The sequence below is a fragment of the Asterias rubens genome, chromosome 20 (genome assembly GCF_902459465.1).
Source record: "Asterias rubens chromosome 20, eAstRub1.3, whole genome shotgun sequence".
In the NCBI taxonomy this organism is placed as follows: domain Eukaryota; kingdom Metazoa; phylum Echinodermata; class Asteroidea; order Forcipulatida; family Asteriidae; genus Asterias; species Asterias rubens.
The window spans coordinates 8,333,333-8,353,784 of record NC_047081.1 but is presented as its reverse complement, the minus strand read 5'-3'; the positions used below and the strand labels follow the sequence as shown (position 1 = coordinate 8,353,784).

Sequence of the window (20,452 nt, the reverse complement as noted above, 5' to 3'; positions counted from 1 at the left end):
AGACCTTCTCATTACGATAAGTGCACCTGGTTCTTTTGCGCACAAACACATTTAATTTGTATACACTATATGGTAGTTCAGAGTTAGGACAAGAGTATTTCTTTTGTAAAACTGAACAGGCACTAAGTTTATGAACAAAGATTTTTTGTTCTAGCCTTTAAGAAAGATTCTGCTAGGGTCGAAATGTCAGACCATTAATTATTTTTTGCAAAAAAAACCATTATCTACACAATTTTTTCTTGACTGAAAATCAAACCTTTGCTCCACTCCAGGTATGGCAGCGATTGATAGTAGCGCACCAGAGACCACATCTAGTGATAACTCCCCCACTATGGGGCGCCGTGTGCCCCTAGGGGGGTGGGGGAGATACCATGGTCCCGGTAGCGACAGTGGGAGTAGCGGTAACTCTAGTGATTCTATCAGCTCTAGTAGTTCAGCAGAGAGGGGGTCTGGGGCCAGACCAAAGATCAGAGATGCTGAAGGGTGAGTCAAGTTCAGTGATTTGTAATTTTAAGATATCGCCGAAACTTTCAATTGTTCAACTGAATTTAATTACTTTGTTGGGCGTACGTTTGTGGATAGTGGAAACCCTACAAATTGTCCAAAGGAAATTAATTATTTTTCGACAAATTGAGAACATTTGTGACTGACATCTGTTTTCCTATTTAGTCCGGTGCCAGCATCGCCTTGGTTACCCCCGGGTCCTTCTTCAACTTCTGATACTCAAGGAGCTGATTCCAGAAGTTCAACACCTAACTCTAAAGGAGTCAGGTAAGAACAGACCATTGCCCCCTCCCCCCTTCTCCTGTCCAATCTCCTACCCCCTTCTCAAGCCCACCATTCCCTTCCAAGAACACAGACTGTAGGAATTAAGTTGGGGGCTTCAAATTAACTTGCAGCACCCACAGCAATTGCCGTGGTCAAGAGAACGATTATAGTTAAGTGTCTTGCTCAATGGCACAGGTACTTCTTGACCGGGATTTGAACCCACACCCTGAAGACTTGAGGCCTGGTCACACAGGCCCCGATAACGAGAACGAGAGCGATAAAAATGCATGCCCTCGATTGGTTGAATTGCTCAACCCAGAATACGCCCACACTTATTCACCCAATCGAGGGCGTGCATTTTTATCGTTGTCGTTTTCGTTCTCGTTTTTGGGGTCCTGTTTGACTGTGCCTTTAGGAGATTGCCTGGAACTGGCTGCCTGTAAATTGCCTCGCGTGACATGGCCCTAAGTATCCAGAAGTTGAGTCTGATACACGATATGCATCGATACATTTACGCTTCTGAAGCTTATTTTGTGAGCCGTCTTCAAAACTCTTTTTTTTTTTTTTTTTATTACAGGAAGGGAGGTAAGAAAGGCGGTCGGAGCGACATCTCGCCCTCTATTCCCAACCAGCCCAGCGAGGCTTCGGCACATTTCTTCTTCGAGCTCGCACGCACCGTCCTCACCAAAGCCGGCGGATCTAGCAGCACGTCGTTATTTACCCAACCCGCCGCCAATACCAACCATACCGGTCCCCACCGTGGACTGCATCTATGCGCATTTGAGATCGGATTGTATGCGTTGTGGTTGCATAACGCTGTGACGCCCAACTGGCTATCGAGGACCTATTCATCGCATGTCTCGTGGATCACAGGTAAAAAAAAATTAATTTAAGTCTTAAAATATACCCATACATTTTTAATGGCCTGACGTACATGGCCTGTCGTTTCGACCTTAGCAGAGTCTTTCTCAAAGGCTAAATGACAACACAACAAACATGAACTAATAATTGTAACATAAGCAGTGAAGTGGAGATACTTTAATGGACAGAAAGAGTCAGGAAGCACACACAAAAAAAGCAAGGGGTGAATTGGGAGACGGGGATCCTTTAATCATTCCTTAAACTATCTCAGCTCCCTGGGGAGTATACAGAAATGCTTTTAGAACCTTGAAAGAAAAATGGTTTTGAATCAAATGTAATTTTTGTCATGGTGTATCTTGAAGTTGTTGAGTTTCTGATCATTTGTTTCAGGTCAAGCGATGGAGATCGGCAGTGCAGCCATCGGCATGTTGGTAGACACTTGGGAGGGGCACCTGACCCCCACCGAGGCCGCCTCATTGGCTGATAAAGCATCCCGGGGGTTAGATCCTAACATGGTTGGAGCGGCTGCCGAGTTAGCTCTGTCCTGTTTGAGACACGCTCATGCATTGAACCCCACGGAGGTCAACAGGGCACTGACTCAGGTAAAGTTGACTGTGTTCTTGTATTAATTAATTCGCCCAAAACTTTGCCGATTCTCATATATTGTTACCTCGATTAGAACTTCCCTTTTGCCTTTTTCCTATATTGACCCCTTTGTTTGTTACTTATATTGACCCTTTTGCCTACCATATTGACCCTTTTGCCTTTTACTTATGTTGACCCTTTTGCCTTTTACTTATATTGACCCTTTTGCCTTTTACTTATATTGACCTTTTTGCCTTTTACTTATATTGACCCTTTTGCCTTTTACTTATATTGACCCTTTTGCCTTTTACTTATTTTGACCCTTTTGCCTTTTACTTATATTGACCCTTTGCCTAATTATATTGACCCTTTGCATTTGACTTATATTGACCCCTTTGCATTTTACTTCTATTGACCCTTTTGCCTTTTACTTATATTGACCCTTTGCCTACTTTTATATTGACCCTTTGTCTAATTATATTGAACCTTTGCATTTTTCTTATATTGACCATTTTGCCTTTTACTTATATTGATCATTTGCATTTGCCTATTACTTATATTGACCCGTTTGCCTCCCCTGTGCATTTTACTTATATTGACCCCTTTGCATTTTACTTATTAGTTACCCTTTTGCCTTTTACTATTGTTGACCCCTTTGCATTTTACTTATATTGACCATTTGCATTTTACTTAATTATTTACCCCTTTGCTTATAACTTATATTGACCACTTTGCCTTTATATTTATCCCTTTGACATTACTAATATTGACCCTTTTGCTGTTTGTTTTTGTCCCTCTTCTCTTTTACTTATATAATGACCTGTTTGCCTTTTACTAAATATTGCCCCTTGTGTTTGTATATTTCTTGTAACCTGTTGTTGTTGTACTTCTTCTGTTTATTGCATTGACACCTGTTTTGTGTTTTAATGTTGTTCTGAAGTATTTATATTCATACTAAATTTCATTCTGAAAAGTGGATGACTATTTTGCTTCTTAGTCTTACTTTATTTTGTAATGTTTTACTCTGTCACATTTATAAAAAAAAATATTTTGTTAGCACTAGGATTGGTATTTATCGTAGAATTAGTTAAGTAGATATGATTCTTTGATTGATTCTTACAGGGAATTTCATAATTTTACTATAGGATTGTTTCGTGGTTATATTGACTGTGAAAGGGAATTGGTGATAATTGATTGTTTTTTAAAATTTCTTGCAGTGTAAGGAGCAAGACTACCACATGTTAGCCAACGCTTGTCTAGCCGTTGAAAGTGCGGCCAAAGGCGGTGATGTCTACCCAGATGTCCTTTTCAATGTTGCCCGGCAGTGGGAGTGGCTTCACGACAACATGTGGGGGGCAGCGAATAACACTCGTAGGACTCGGCCAAGCGAGGGCGCCGACGCGCATCCGCCAGCAGGACGGAATGGCTCGCCAACCACCGAGAGCAGTCAGATCGTTCCGTACTCCGTCGCCGTAACGGTCGCTCCAAACGCGGCGATGGTGAGCCCTATGTTGTTACCGTACGGAGTGGCAAGAGTTCCGCAGGCCGTGCCGTTAGTGTACCACCCCGGCTGTCCGGAATATGTTCAAGTCGATCCGTCGTATCTCCCTAGAGGTGTTCAAGCCTCATTCCCAGTATACCCTGCTCCCCCTCGTGGAAACAATGGACTCCAGGGCCGGCATCCCCAAGCAGGCCATCGGCAGTTACCGCCGAACTCCCATAACATCCATTGGAATGCTGTCCATCAGTGTCCCCCCTATTACTCAACATGTCCCTACTCGTCAGCGAATCCCCCACCCCAAGGGGTCCCCCTTCCTATCCCGAATCAATTCCCACCCCAGGCACCCCCGGGTGGTCAGCCAGGTGTACCCATCCGTGGACCCCACGGAGTATACCCACTCCCATCCATGCATCCCAGACAACCACCGTCATCTCAACCAAGCCCTCCGCAACAGAACCCCCCTCTACAGCAAGTGGTTGGCCCCATGGGCCCACATCCACACACAGGACTGTTCTACTTAGATGCAGCGTACAGGGTAGGAATGCTTGCTATTGATACATTAGCGAGGAGGGTGCACGATGAGAGGACGCAGTCTAGATTCTCACCGAATCCGCCGTATGGGGAAGACATCAAATGGTTGTTGGAGATTTCCAAAAGGCTCGGTAAGTCAACCAAAAATATTGATTTGTGTTTTACCCTTACACCAATGTGGGTATACTCAGTACTTTCCCGAGCTCTGTGAAAACAATCACAGAGGTGGGATTCGAACCCATGACTTTTGCCAATCTAGCGCATAAAATTATGTCCACTGACTAGACCACCAAGATTGTCAGGGGTGCGTTCCACTCGCGCAAACGTTGCCAACAGTTGCGCACGTTCGCCAACATTTCAAGTGGAACGAGTTGTTCGCCGCCACCATTGGTGAACATTGGCAACTTTAGGCGAACATACTTCGGAGGTGTTGGCGAGTGATTTTTAAAATGGCGGACAAGCATACGGTATTAGTTCTTTGTCACAAACATAATTACATTGTATTTTCGGTGGATGATAATGCAGATTTGGAATAACAAAGTTAATTAGTTGATGTAATGATGTCAAAAAGAGGACTATTGCAGCAAAAACGAAGTTTAAAAAAAACCTACGTATGGTGCGCGCCATCTTCATTTCAGGGCGCCGCCATATTGACATCGCGTATACGCACCAATCGTTTAAACAATAAAAAAACGTTTGCACGAACAGTTGCGAGTCGTTTGCGCGAGTGGAACGTACCCCAGGTAAATGTAGCTAGAGGCAATAGGAATCCTATTTTTTATTGGTGGGTACCCCAACGATTTAATAGTTGTTAAATTTTGGTTTTAAATCATTTCTAAATCTGAATATTCATTTCGGCCTTTACAACAATCATCTGCTAGTATCGTAACAAATTATTTTGATACTTAAAAGACAAGTTTTGTTTTTTTGTAGATGTGTTTTTTTACCTCATTTTGCTTTTTATGAAATGATTGACAAATAAATTGAACTAATTGATCTGGTTTTTTTTACCCATAGGTGTGTTTGTTTACCTCTCGTTGTTTTTTTTTATGAATTGATTGACAAATGAATTGCATAACTTGAACTTGTTTTTCATAGATTTGTTTGTTTACCTCTCGTTGCTTTTAATGAATTGATTTTAATGATTGGAATGATTGTTGACTTTGTGCGTGATTCAGGTTCAAGCTATCTGCAGCAGTTCTGCGCTTGCGTCCTCAACGTGGTGGTCAGTCCGTTCGTCCTTCACACCATAGCCTGGGAGTCAGCCCATTACCTAGCCTCCAACAATCACACCCCGATCCAGGCTAACCTACGCTCGTTAGTACTCAGTCCCATAGTGCAGAAATGCGTTCAGATGTACATCCAGTGCATCCATCAGCGGATGTACCACGTGACCCAGCCAGAGTATGACGATTTCATCAACGTCGTCCAGAGCGCGCAGAAGGCGTTTGTGATGGCTCCCGGCGGCATGGCGCAGTTCAACGACTTCTTGCAGTCGTTGCGGCGGCTTAGCCCCTTAAAGCGGGAACTATGGACGCGACTCGCTAGTACTCTGTCACCGGGAAATGTATTTGAGCACTCGTCTAGTAGCCACTGATAACCAAGGTAACGCTTTTTGCGAAAATTATAAAGTAGTTATAATGAAAACAAAACGACAGTCGGAAATAAAATGAAGGATATTTTAGGAAAAAAGAAACAAAGAGATGATTTTCTTGACAAATGTTGACTTTTTTAAAACGATAAAATTTAATTGTAAAAAAAAGGACCTTGTTTCAGTCATTCCAGTGATATTTGAATTGTCCGAGAGAAATCGTGCAAGCTTTTATCTTTCTGTTAAAACAGGTTTCCCTCTTCAACTTTTGTCATGCCATAGCTCGAAGAAGTGAAGTTGCGATTATCGTTTCCGTAAGCTCACTCTTCGCTGTCATTTTATGGAGACTGTATAATGATGTACTTACCATAAATCATGTACAATACCAGTGTGTGCAGAACATAAATTGTATTTGTGTAATGTAGAGTTATTATAAAATATAGTTTTTTGTTTGTTTTAAGTTTCAGTCATAATTACCGAATTTTTGTTTTGACATAGATCTGGATGAGTTAGCTTCAGTGTGTGATGTTCTTTAGTGGGTTTTACAGTCAAGCAGTTCAAAGTCTTAGATTTGGTCAGTTCGAATCCCAAGTCGTAAACCTTTCACACTTTCACAAAATCCATAAATTGCTTATCGAAATCAGGGAAACGTTGACGTTAATGTTTAAACAAAAAACACAAAATTATAAAAGTTAAAAAAAAAAAAAAAAAAGTTTTCAAGTGCAACGTGTGTGAGTAGACTTAATATAGGCAAACTTATTAGATTTGTAGATGACTGGGGCCAATTTCATAGAGCTGCTTAAGCAAAAAATTTGCTTAAGCACGAAAATTGCTCGCTTATTTTTCACACGTTACTGGCAAAAATTTCATGCCATATACATTGCTTGTGACTGGTATTTAGCTGGAGTCTTGGCCGGTAATCTGATTATACTAAGCAAGGATTTTTTTGCTTAAGCAAAATTTTGTGCTTAAGCAGCTCTATGAAATTGGGCCCTGGTTGTCATCTGTGTATAATATAAATATCTGATGTGTGTGCCCTATCATATTTTATACTTGATTCCTTTTCATTAAAGGCACTGTACACGTCCGGTAATTGTCAAAGACCAGTCTTCTTACTTGGTGTATCCCATCATAAGCATAAAATAACAACCTGTGAAAATTTTGGCTCAATCGGTCATCAAAGTTGCAAGAAAATGATGAAAGAAAAAACACCCTTGTTGGGTGAATTTGTGTGCTTTCAGATAGGAATAGAAGACTTCTGGCTAGAAGTCTTTTATTATTTTAGTGAGAAAATAACCTCATTCTCAAAATCTATACTACTTCAGAGAGAGTCGTTTCCCACAATGTTTTATGTTATCAACAGCTCTCCGTTGCTTGTTATCAAGTAAAGTTTTTAAGTTAATATTAGTTTTGAGTAATTACCAAACGTGTACCTTCCCTTTAAACTGGAAAAACAAGACATCTTTGTAGGATTTGAAATTTACATGATGAAAGTATAACTAAGAGAGGTTTGCAGGAACTTCAGGTGAAATCCATTTTGAGTAGTGTTGGTTGGTTGTGAAAAGAACTGGTGGTTGACGACTCTATACTGCAGGTTCGTTTCAGTTTTTTTCAGTCACCATCAATACTTAAAGACACTGGACACTAATGGTATTTGTCAAAGACTAGTCTTCTCACTTGGTGTATCTCAATATGTGAACAAAATAACAAACCTGTGAAAATTAGAGCTCAAACGGTTGTCGAAGTTGCGAGATAATGAAATGAAAAGTACCCTTGTCACGCGAAGTTGTGTGCTTTCAGATGCTTGATTTCGAGACCTCAAATTCTAAATCTGATGTCTCGAAATCACATTCGTGGAAATTTACTTCTTTCTCCAGAACTACGTTACTTCAGAGGGAGCCGTTTCTCACAATGTTTTATACTACCAACAGCTCCCCATTACTCGTTACCAAGTAAGGTTTTATGATAATAAATATTTTGAGTAATTACCAATAGTGTCCACTGCCTTTAAAAGAGATTTTCACATTGTGTATACCGCAATCCTTGCTTAGTAAGATTTCTTTGATTTTTTTTTTTTTTCAACATGAAACTTCAAAAATTTAAACTTCCCCACTTTCCCATCAAGAGCGAAATTCAAGGCCTGGTAGATTTTCTTATGAAAATGGGATTTAAAACAAAACAAGTCTTTAAAGGAACACGTTGCCTTGGTCGGTCGAGATGGTCTTTGTAAAAAATAAAGCGTTTGTAACCGTTTGTTATAAAACGCTTATGGGTAGAAAGATGTAAAAGTAGAATACAATGATCCACACAAACATGCCTCGAAATTGCATGGTTTTCCTTTTACTTCATCGACTAACACAGTCGGCCATTTATGGGAGTCAAATTTGTTATGTTAAAAATGGAGAAAAATAAGATTTTTAATCAAAGTGGTGTATCTGTTATGTTGTTGCCATGGCAATGCAGACTTTGATGTCATATTGGTTGGTTAGAATTTCATACAATTACAACCAATTATCACAAGCTTTCACATAACCCTAACCCATCAACGCTCCCCCCTCCTAAAAAAAAAATAACAATACAAATAAAAAATAAAATAAAAAACAAAAAATATTAAGAAAAAAAATGAGAAATTATATATATATATCAAATGTGATTTACGTTTTGTATTTCCCACAAAAATTATTTAAAACGTTCATAAAGAACGGCAACAGCAAGAAAAAAAAAAGAGACATTAAAAAAATTAAAACTAAATAAAAAAATAAATAAAAAAAAGACAGATATGAAAAAGAAAAAAAAAATTACCATTAAATGTTACCTTTTCTTCTGCAGTGTCGTAAAGTGTGTTAAAGACAAAACCTTTTTTATTCTTGTTAATGTTGAGAACTGTATTCACTGTGCAATGATCTTGGAGTATTTGTCATAAATGGAGATGTTCGTCTTAACAAATGGTTAATTTCATCAAACTACTAAGCGTGGAAATACCAGCATCGCAGAAATGGCTTACCAGTCACAATGATTATGTAACACATAACATTTGTGACTGGTTTTCTTAAATTTTGTGCGAAGGAACAAACTTTGTTAGAGGCACTGCCGTCGATTTCACAAAACTCTTCATAACTTAAGACTAATCTTAGGACTTAGGACGAGTCCCAACCCTGCACTGTAGCAAGCAGACCTTAAGATTAATCCTAAGTTAAGACGAGTTACTCGTCCCAACTCGAGACAAGACGAGTCCTAACTCTTTGTGAAATCGTCGGCTGGACACTATTGGTAATTGCCAAAGACCAGTAATTTCTCTGATGTATCGCAACGTATGCATAAAATAACAAACCTGTGAAAATTTGGGCTCATTTGGTCAGTCATCGAAGTCGCAAGAAAATAATGAAAGAAATAAAAAACACCCTAATTGCACAAATTTTTTGCTTGCAGAAGAAAAGCTTCAGGCCTTTTCAGATTCAAATATTTTAACGAGAAATTACTTTTCTTAAACACTGCTTTACTTCAGAGGGAGTCATCTCTCACAATTTGTTATACCACCAACAGCTCTCTGTTGCTTATTACCAAGTAATTTTTTATGCTAACATATATTTTGAGCAATTACCAAAGGTGTCCATTGTCTTTGGGTCTGGGTACTTTTTGTAGGACAAAAAACACAATGTCCAAAGATTTACATTAAACTCACACGGTTTGAAGATAATTATGTTAGAAAGCTTTCCTTAAAATATTGCTTGCTGAGGTGCTGTAGTTTTTGAGAAATTAGTAAAACAAGTCTTAAAATAATTTCCGTCGCAGTGAGACAATTGTTTTACTCATTTCTCAAAAACTACAGCACCTCAGCAAGCAATATTTTAAGGAAAGCTTTCTAACATCATTATCTTCAAACCGTGTGAGTTTAATGTAAATCTGTGGCCTTTGTCCCACAAAAAGTACCCAAATCCTTTAAGCAGGTATTTTTGCAGCTTTGGCACTGTTTGACTGAAGGCCTGGTTCAACCAGCTTCTCTTGTTTAGTAAAAATTGTATTGTATTTTTTAGAATATTCTTCCTTCGATTCCATTGGCTGTAGCTATGTTGTGGGTGGAGCTTCCATTTGTCAATCGTATCTCATGAATAAACATTTTTTAAGATGAGTCAATGTACTAGTAAAATAAATGCAAATTACATGTATGCAAATTTGTGTAATGATGGCAAATCTAGCAAATCAAAACTCTGCAACATGAATATGCATAAGTGGGAGTTTCTTCCTTGACTAGCAGTAGATCACATAGTGATGGAGTAATTTAGATATACAGAATAGTATATGGACCATGAAAAATCTTTTAAGTATAAATTCAGGTATTTATGTTAATTTCAGTGAATATGCAGTAGATGTAAATTTTAAGATTTCTAAACGGAGTAACATGCAAGTCCCATGTATTTTTTAAATTCACGTTTTATTTTCAATGGAAATTTTATTGTTATGAAAACCAATTTTTAAAATACAGCTCGTCTAGATTGAGGCCAAAGGTCAGAATTTGATCCACAGAGCAAAACTCAACTATGTATAACAAACAAAAACAGGGTAACCTTAGTGATTGACAAAATCCAACCCTTCAGAAAGTTATTTTCGTTTATGATGTTTATTTTGTATGCTGATCACTCAGGTTTATTTTCACCAATTTAATGTAAATATTTTTTTTTTTGAAAACATAAAAATAATAAAACCAATGTTTTTTTGTTCATTTTAAATTAAACTATCCCCTATTTTATAACAAAATTCTCACTCAAACAAAGACGGCGAATTGCAATTCTTATTATTTTATTCAATTTAAAATCTCTGTAGATTTCTCAACCAGACTTTCTGAACTCTGACCTGTGCACTTTGACCTATCAACTTTGAACCCAGAATCTGGGATTTTGTTTCTATTGTTTGTTTGTTTCTTTCTTTTACATATGTAGCTAATTTTCTAAGTGTTGTTATTTATATATAGGTAAATGAGTCATGTGGTGTTAGAAAACAAAACAAATGCACTCCATTAATTATGATAAAAAAAAACAATAAAAGATACAAAGACCTGAAGAAAAATGGTTTGAGTTGTAGTTCATGATTTACTAACAAAGCTGGCATTCTTGACATCAAGTTAAACAGACTTATGTTCAACTGCACAGATATTGCATAGATACAGTACATACACTTGAAAGTAAAAAAAAAACTTTCGTACAAAAGTCATAAAATTTGCTGAAAAGGCTTGATACTAAATACAATCGTGTACAAGTTTGTATAAAATGTGTAAAATATATAAAAAAGCCAGATACGTATTAAAAGTTAACCATCCCATCACCCAGCGATGGATTTTATACTGCAACCACAAAGTCATGTTGCGGTTTAAAAATCGGTTTTTAAAAGCTAACCGATTTTATTTGCCCTTTGGCAAAATCCGGAAGATATTGTTCATGGACATTGGTTGGTCTGTCGCTTGTCGTTGATCCAGTCTAGGAATTGATTGACCCTCGAGTACACCCCAGGGGCGTTCGGCTGGGCACACCCTGACCCCCACGACGTGACCCCAACAAGCTGCCACACCCCGTTGTACTCGCATACCAATGGTCCGCCGCTGTCACCGTCGCAAGAGTCGATACCCCCGTTGAGGTAGCCGGCACACATCATCTGATTGGTCAGTTTGTACCCGTAAACTCGACGGCTTGTGCAGGTTGAACGAGAGAGTAGAGGAACGCGTGCTTCTTGTAGAAGCTTCGGATAGTCATCACCTGACGAGAGAAAAAAAACATTTGTTAAAGGAATATTTTTTAAATTTTTTTTATGAAGTTCGCCCAAAACAAGGCTAAAAGCCACTCTAGAATAAAGGGCCGCAAGGAAGAAAACATAGAAATGAAGTAACCTGGTGAAGCTGAAGGTAGGAGTTGATATTCCTCTTAAAAGATGACAGATCATAGGATGAAGGGAAACATGCACCAGGCAAGGAGTTCCAAAGAGATGCAGTACGGGGGGAAAAGCTATTGGAGTAGCTCTTTGTTCTACATCTCGGCACAGCAACAGTATAAGGATGAGAACGAGCAGAAAGCCTGGTCTCACGCTCAAACACCCTGACAGGAGGAACAAGGTTGGATAGACTGGTGGAACATTTACCATGGAAATATCTGTAAAACAGACAGAGGCTGGCTGAACCTCATTCATGCTGGTCCACTAACAATCTGCCTCTTAATTTCCGTAAAATATCATCCACTTTTTCACTGCCGCTTTTCTCTAGATTCACGTGTTTTCGAATCCCCTCATGGTGAAGCAATATGATTAGTTTACTTGCTGAAGGACACAAGTGTCAAGACCAACACTATGCTAATCAGAAACGCCAGAGCTTGAGTGCAGTGTGTTAAAGGTATATTATGCATCTTCATGAGGATTTGTTTTTGATTTTGGGGGTTGAACAAAGAATTGACTAGAGTGGGATTCGAACCATCGACCTCCGGATTAACGTGCCGGCGCTCATCCAACTGAGCTATCTAGCCCTATATTGGCGGTGTCCCTATTTTGTCAATATCTTTGTTCAGGATTTGTTTTTGTTACCTGTATTTCCCCATCCAGATATCCAACAATTATGGTTATCAGGTAGATCTTCCCGTTCCGTTAAACAAGCCGGCGAGACGTAATTATTCATCTGGACTCCGCGGCCGTTCTTCGCCTTCAGCTTAAGCACCGCTATGTCGTTATTGGTGGAGGTGGAATCGTAGCGTTGATGTATGTGCAGACACTCTATGTCGAAATCTTGCTCAGAGCCCTCGGAGCGATATTGATCGTGTTCTCCGAGACGGACTGTGAAGCGTTCCTTCCCGTACCTGCAAAAAAAAAAAATTCAAAAATGCATGAATAACTATAGCAAAAAAGTTCAACAGAATGAATTGAAATGAAGAGTTTTCCTGCAGCATGTTTTTAATTGTTACTCTGCTTGGCTCGAGAATATTTTTGTTCACTCAACACAATTCGTCTCCTGACGATGACTAGAGCAAGCTAGACGAAACGTTGAGATCAATTTAAGAACTGACTCCGCGGTAGTGCAGTTAATGCGATTTATATAGATTAATGTATTACATAAGAATTTTTTTCTTGTACCTTTGGAAGCAATGTGCAGCGGAGATGACCGTGTGCTCATCAATAAGAGTAGCTCCGCAGTAGTGACCACTTCTCTTGAGAATGAGTTGAGCCTGCCATGGCCAGCTCCCTCGCTTGGCTGCCGAGCCTCCGATGATGCGAGTGTTGATGCCGTTGACAACATTCTTTATACCACAGCTTCCTGGGGCTGTTGAGATAGGAGGGGAAATCAGAATTCAGTTAATAGGAATAATAATAACAAGTTCTTATATTCGGAACCACACTCTGCTGATCAGAAACAACAGTGCTCGAGTCTTTTGAGCTTTTTATCATGCCGAATGGGCACGGCTACGTGGACCAGAGTGGCTAGAGTGAGAGAGACGAGTTTTATGGAGAGAGCTTTGTCCAACAGCTGGACACGCCTTAGTGCTGAAGCTAATGACACAGGTCTTATTGATGTATTTCAATGAAATCAAATCAATTCTGTATCTGTCGATTACTGCAACAAACTCCTCAACGGATATATAAGTTGCAGATGTTTTTTGGCAAGAAGACAACATTTAGTGGTGAGCTCCCCGTATGAAATGGGTCATTTGGATAGTATATATCCTAAGTCTTGAATGAGTCTATCGATGGTGCTTCTATTATACATACTTATATTTGGATTCCATTCAACGAGGGTTCTTGGAACAAAGGAAAACACTTACCGACTGTGACTTCTGGCATGGGCATATAACCACATTCAACACCAACGTCTTCGTTGTGAGTACAGTCGTGAGCGCCGTATCTCGGGTGAGGGCATTCCCCCAGATGGGCTTCTTCTCCTGTACACTCCAAGTCATCCAACCAAATCTCCCCCTCCCCTGCTCCGTAGAAAGCCTCCGTAAAGACGCGGACTCCACCACTGCGAGAAAAAAAATATATACCACAGTTGTTAGAAAAATAGTTCAGGATGCTAAAGAGACAAGGAGTTGCTCGAGAGATAGTAGTATGGCGATTGTTTGCCTCAAAACTAGCCTAGCTACCTACCATGGGCAGCGCGCTGTATCGATGCCTCTCATACTAAACCCTTGGAGAAAAAAATAATAAAACTAACGGGCCGAAAGGGGTCCAGGAAGACTTCCTCCAAGCAACCTCAGGACCTCTAAAAAAAGTGCAATGGAAACAGCTCCACGCTGTGAATTGAACGCGACAAAAAGCTATGCAAATTTCGCAGAATATAAGTCCAGGTGGGAACGCACGGGTAGAAATTACACAAAGCCAGTCACGGTAACTTTTAGCGTGGCAGTGGAAAAAAAAGACTAATGGGAACACAGCTTTTGAAAGTTCACAACAGACCCTGATGTTGATATGTCACAGATACAAAGCATCAGAGAGTATTCTATGTCTGAGATTCAACCTCATTTGAATAGAGGTTTTCTCTGTTGGGGGGGCTCATCTAAGGAATTATCCTAGTCTAGATTTACCTAATTCCAAGCTGTTTGCAGACGACACGTGCGGCATTCTCATCAAACCTGTCGTCACAAACTGTTCCCCACTGGTTACCATACATGACCTCGATGCGACCTGAGTTGGCATCTGGGCCACCAACGAGACGTACCGGCAGATCATCTATAAAAAATCACAACGAAAAGTGTTAAAACTACAACGGGAAACATTTTCAGACATCTTTTGTTTCATAAATCTTAAACAGCTACTTGAGCGAATCTTCTAAACAGGAATCCTATTGAAACGTGTTTTGTTTATCATTTATAAAAAAAAATTCATAATTGACGATTACAACATTAGGTTCCAACTTCAAGGTTATGAAGTGGTTAGACTGCAGGACTTGCAATCACAAGGTTGTGGGTTTGAATCCCTCAGCTAACCACGGATTTCACAGTGATTCTCGTCGAGTTAATGAATCTCAATTTCTTGATTTGTTGTGCGACTCATAATCATACACGTTAAACCAATGTTAATATGAGAGAGATTTGCTGTTGCCAGCTTGGTGTTTATATCCCCTTGCGGGAGTTTGCCGAGTTCCCTTTGCAGGAAGATCATTCCACACTAGCTTCACTTCTGCCACTGAGGGCGGGCATCAAATTGACAAGATACTTTGATGTCAAATGGGGGGAGGTTGCTTTGTTATATGTTTACTCTCATGTGATCTCCATTGCCTTATTGAATGAACAAATTTTAGATGAATTTCAGCATTTTTCCCTAGTTGGTATGAGTATACACCATCATTTGAACAATTTACACGAAGTTGTTGACGAGTGATGGAAAGTTAGGGAGAAGTTTTTGAAGTCTTACTGGCTTGACACTGTTGCTCATCGGTGTCATCTCCACAATCATCGGCTCCGTCACATTTCCATTCGAGTGGGATACAGTTTCCATTCCCGCATTCAAATTGAGTGTCAATACAACCTGCAGTAGTCAACAAAATCAACATAATATATTCATATATTCAATTATTTAAATCTCATGGAACTGGGGGCTGGCCTCTCAAGAGTCTGTAATAATAATATTCATAATAGTGGCTTCTTATACAGCGTTCATATCCGTCACTCAGTGAAGCTCAAGGCGCTTTGTAAACATTCAGTACTTTCCTGGAAGGTATGTGGGACTACGTTTGAAGTATGAGACCTGGGGTGGATTTCACAAAGAGTTAGGACAAGTCTTATCTCGAGTTAGGACCAGTTACTCGTCCTAACTTAGGACTATCCATGCAATTTGTATATCTCCTAGGACTAGTCCTAAGTTAGGACTAGTCCTAACTTAGGACTATCCATGCAATTTGTATATCTCCTAGGACTAGTCCTAAGTTAGGACTAGTCCTAACTTAGGACTATCCATGCAATTTGTATATCTCCTAGGACTAGTCCTAAGTTAGGACTAGTCCTAACTTAGGACTATCCATGCAATTTGTATATCTCCTAGGACTAGTCCTAACTTAGGACTATCCATGCAATTTGTATATCTCCTAGGACTAGTCCTAAGTTAGGACTAGTCCTAACTTAGGACTATCCATGCAATTTGTATATCTCCTAGGACTAGTCCTAAGTTAGGACTAGGCCTAACTTAGGACTATCCGTGCAATTTGTATATCTCCTAGGACTAGTCCTAAGTTAGGACTAGTCCTAAGTTAGGACTATCCATGCAATTTGTATATCTCCTAGGACTAGTCCTAAGTTAGGACTGGTCCTAACTCTTTTGAAATTGACCCCTGCTCCTTTTACATAGCATCATGTAATGGTTTTCAAGGTGCTGCCATTGCGCATTATATGCAGCCAATCAAACTAGGAACACCGGCGCGACCCCCTTCTCTTTTCGATAAGTGCACTAGGTTCTTATGTGCGTTACACAAAACATGGGACCAATGGCTTTACATCCCATCCGAAGGACAAAGCATCATGTTAAGTGTCTTGCTTAAGGACTCAAGTGTCACGACTGGGACGACTCGAACCCACTGATTAGAAACACCAGAGCTCGGGTCCGGTGCTCTGAACCGCTAGGCCACGACACAATTAAGTCTAACAATTAAGAAGTCTATGCATAAACTGAGAACATTTTATTATTTTTGTATTATTGATGTACTCTAAGAACAGAGACCAACACTGAGATGCAGTCTCTTATATGAATAATTATTCTCCTGCATATTCAGTACTTCTCATGAATGTTAATTATTTGTGACTTCTAAACCAATCATAACCTTGTTTGGCCTTTTGATGGTCAGACGGCAAAATCATTGATGCATTGTCTTTTCTAATGCACACTCCAAAGGAGGGGGCTACAACTATGTGTTGTTAATGGACCCTTCCCATGAAATATGCTAATTACATTCACGCATGCGTACAGACCCTGTTGGTTGGCAAACACCATAGAGTTGTGCACTAAGCAGACGGGCAATCGTGTCTGCGTCACGCACCCATTAGCCGTGTACAAAACAGCGCGATGTTCCCTCATTTTGCCAACCAAAACGTAAGTGCGCAAGCGCTATGTGCAATTTACATATTTCATGGGAAGGGTCTATTGTCATAAACTCTAATGAATATTCATTGACCATGATGAATATTCATGTTTGGAGCCACGTACCTGTTTATTGTCATAAACTCTAATGAATATTCATTGACCATGATGAATATTCATGTTTGGAGCCACGTACCTGTATTTGGTATACAGACGACGCCAGCAGACTCCTTAGGGACGCAGTTGTGCATTCCAAATCCACCGAATGGACAGTCCTCCAAGGAGGTTTCCGTCCCTTCACATTCAACGTCATCCATGATGATGTTTCCTTCACCGACGCCAAACTCACCGACGACCGTCGCTGTAACTGCACCGCTACGTACCACAAAAACAAAACAAAAACGCAATTTAGATTTGGTTTCAGCTTCATTAAAGCCATTGGACACTTTCGGTATACAGTATTGTCCAAGGCAAACACTTTGTGTGTCACAACTTATAAACAAAATAACAAACCTGTGAAAATATAGGCTCAATCGGTCATCGGAGTCGGGAGAAAATAACGGGAAAACCCACCCTTGTATCCGCACGTTTCGCCCTTGTCATGACATGTGTTTAAAATAAAACCTTAATTTTTGATATCGAGAATTGATATTGTTTTACTGTTTTCTCAAAAAGTAAAGCATATCATGGAATAATATTTCAAGAGAAGTCTTTCACAATTACCTTCTGTAAACCCTGTAAGTTATTTTTAAATCTATGAACTGGTAATTATACTCAAAAGGAAGGAGGAACAAATGTATTTTGTACCGTTTTGATCTCTATCGAGGAATTTACTTCTTGCTTTTTGTAAACCGAGATTTATAAACTTACCGAGTAAAACCAATCTGTTTGCAAACAACGTTTGCGTCTTGTATGTCCCACATATCATCACAGACGGTTCCCCATATCCCCATGTATTGGACTTCCACTCGTCCCTGGTACACTTCACCGGTCCCCTGAGCGTCTTCGTTCACGATGCGGATGTCAAATGTCCCTTCTGTTTCTGTTAAATGAAAAACGTTGAAAAAAAATCAAAATTTTAGTGACGTCTCGTTTTTGCTGATTTGTGAAGACTTCAAAAGGAAAAAAGCTTGTTCAGAAAAACAAAAAAAATCCTATTTACCTTGTCCAGTTGGGGTGCATTCTTGTTCGTCGGTAAAATCACCACAATCGTTATCACCATCGCACAGCCAATGAACTGGGATACAGCGCCCACTAGGGCATGGGTGGTACAGCTGCCCTTCTACATCAGTGCAATCAGCTGTCAATTAAAAATAAATAAATTAGTATCCCCATCGCACAGCCAAAACAGGCATACAACCCACAATGTCGACATTACAGAAGTCATTGTCAATTAAATATCGATAAATAAGTCATCCCCCATCACACAGCCAAGCAGACAAGCATACAGCCCACAATGGGGCAAACAACTGTCCAGCAATACTGAAGTCATTGTCAATTAAACATCGATACATAAGCAGTCCCCATCACACAGCCAAGCAGACAGGCATACAGCCCACAATGGGGCAAACAACTGTCCAGCAATACTGAAGTCCGTGTCAATTAAATATCAACATAGGTGTAAGTGCTAACACAGTTACATGAATCAACATCTCTGCATATCCAAATTACACACTCAACAAACTCTGCAATGGATTGTTTCTACACATAATACAGAGCTGCCGACTCTCCTTGATTCGGCAGAAAGTTCCCTGAAAATAAACCAATCTTTCCAAATTTGAAAATCTCTCTGAAATGGAAAATTTTCCCCCATTATGTTGAATGTAGTTCTTATTAACATATTCCCGATAGATTTACAAAATCTCCTTAATTGCAAGATGCAAATGTTGGCAGCTCTGACGACACAAGTACACAGGAACTGAAAACTTCACTTCAAAGGTTCCCTTGTCACTTCTAATGTGAAAGTTCTACAAACTTTTGAACATTTCAAAGATTCTGTTTATAAACTGTTCTCTTGCAAGTCACCATGTAAAACATTCTACATACTGTTGAACACTTCAAAAGTTCTCGTTTATAACTGTTCTAATGTAACTCCCCATGTGAAAAGCACGTTTTTAAATTTTGAAGGTTCTCTTATAAACTGTTCTCTTGTCACTCCCTTTGTGAAAGTTTTACTTACTTGTCTGTGAGATTCTCTCGTAGTGAACGGTTCCTACCAGGACCTCCAGTCCACCAGTCTCTGCTCGGTTCTCATCAAACAGGGAGCAGTTTCTCCCCTCTGCGGAATAGTCGTACGAGCGACAGACAAAGTCCATTTGGGTGGCGCAAAACTGGGCACACTCCTCAAGTGTCTTTTCCATGTAAGTTGCATCCGGCGTGATTCGACTCGGGATGGAGAAGTCTTCAATTGCGTTGAAGTCGTTAAGTGGATTGTCTGTCAATAATTCAATTGCAGAAAAAACTCAATCAGAACCACAGTTGACTTTAGAGGTTCATTGATTTTAACTTCGAGCACAAAGCGTGAAAGCTTGCGAGCTTGCTTGCGAGCTTGCTTGCAAGTGCGAAGCCTGCTTCCTTTTATCTTTGGTTTTTAAAGTCTAGGGTGCTCTTTATATGGTACATGTATTATGAACTTGATCTTTATAATACAAAATTTTAATATAATATTTAAAACAAAATTTTTTTTTTTGGGGGGGGTAAAAAAGAACCTGGCTTTCCAGTTAAAATAACGAAGAAATCACATCCGTGGTTATTGTACACTAAAGTGTCAAACTAAGAGTGGAATAAGACTTACTGCATCCTTGTTCATCACTACTGTCTTCACAGTCGTTATCACGATCACAAACCCACGATGATGGGATACAGTTTACTCTAAAAATGAGAAGAAGACGAGGTTTATAATCCTCCACATTAGAAATAGACGAAGAGAAAGTTTTGAGCTGGTGTCAGGTGAAAGAAAATTTATTTTCTTATGAATGAGGTGGATGGTCCCAAAATGTTTGGGATGTTTATGGCTCTTTAACATCAGTCTTTATTTGTTTGTATTATTAGATGATCTTCCCACTAAACTCAGCAAAGTCCCACTCGTGTGCCATGGCCGAGGGATCAAGAGCACCGGATTCAAGCTCTGGTGTTTGATCAGCAGAGTGTGGGTTCGAATCCCGGTTGCTACGAAAATGAGAGAGGTAGTGCTTTCTGCTCTACCGGCCAGGCCTCGGATTGATGATACCCAAGCCTACATCCGTATGGACTGTAAAAGGGGTAACCCTGTTTCAGCCCTAGGAGTAGGTTGCAACGGACTCTGGAAAAAAAAAATCATTGTAGCCCACACCTTGAAGTGGCCTTCTGGCATTGTGTGTCTGGCGACTTGCATAAAATAAAATAAAATAAACAAAAAGGGGGATACAGACACAAAGCTGGACATTTTGAAAATAAATGCTGACTTACTCCCCACTCAGGCAGGTGAACTTGTTACTTGGACAGGTTGCTGGAGGAGGTGGCTCTGAAGGGGAAGACAAAACACAAAAATATTCAAGTTTTAATGACTTCATGGTGTATTATGGTACAGTAAAAGGGTGTCA

General features: G+C 39.8%; 2 protein-coding genes across 5 annotated transcripts in view; one reads left to right on the top strand and one right to left on the bottom strand.

The window, feature by feature from the left end:
- Positions 1 to 6,680, top strand: part of LOC117303805 (zinc finger SWIM domain-containing protein 8-like) — a 30,360-nt gene extending 23,680 nt beyond the window's left edge. The window contains exons 14-19 of the mRNA XM_033788167.1: positions 273 to 483; positions 670 to 771; positions 1,346 to 1,641; positions 2,020 to 2,231; positions 3,432 to 4,377; positions 5,425 to 6,680. Of these exons, the coding sequence (XP_033644058.1) occupies positions 273 to 483; positions 670 to 771; positions 1,346 to 1,641; positions 2,020 to 2,231; positions 3,432 to 4,377; positions 5,425 to 5,843 (2,186 nt within the window). The 3' untranslated portion in view covers positions 5,844 to 6,680. The remainder of the gene's footprint in view (positions 1 to 272; positions 484 to 669; positions 772 to 1,345; positions 1,642 to 2,019; positions 2,232 to 3,431; positions 4,378 to 5,424) is intronic.
- Positions 6,681 to 10,617: 3,937 nt separating this feature from the next.
- Positions 10,618 to 20,452, bottom strand: part of LOC117303722 — a 28,880-nt gene continuing 19,045 nt past the window's right edge. For all 4 annotated transcript variants that reach the window (XM_033788020.1, XM_033788021.1, XM_033788023.1 and 1 more), the window contains 12 exons: positions 20,319 to 20,373; positions 19,666 to 19,742; positions 19,051 to 19,305; positions 18,034 to 18,171; positions 17,742 to 17,913; positions 17,068 to 17,246; positions 15,216 to 15,329; positions 14,387 to 14,531; positions 13,628 to 13,824; positions 12,942 to 13,128; positions 12,399 to 12,667; positions 10,618 to 11,584 (listed from right to left, as the gene is read on the bottom strand). In XM_033788020.1, the coding sequence (XP_033643911.1) occupies positions 11,268 to 11,584; positions 12,399 to 12,667; positions 12,942 to 13,128; positions 13,628 to 13,824; positions 14,387 to 14,531; positions 15,216 to 15,329; positions 17,068 to 17,246; positions 17,742 to 17,913; positions 18,034 to 18,171; positions 19,051 to 19,305; positions 19,666 to 19,742; positions 20,319 to 20,373 (2,105 nt within the window). In that variant the 3' untranslated portion in view covers positions 10,618 to 11,267. The remainder of the gene's footprint in view (positions 11,585 to 12,398; positions 12,668 to 12,941; positions 13,129 to 13,627; positions 13,825 to 14,386; positions 14,532 to 15,215; positions 15,330 to 17,067; positions 17,247 to 17,741; positions 17,914 to 18,033; positions 18,172 to 19,050; positions 19,306 to 19,665; positions 19,743 to 20,318; positions 20,374 to 20,452) is intronic.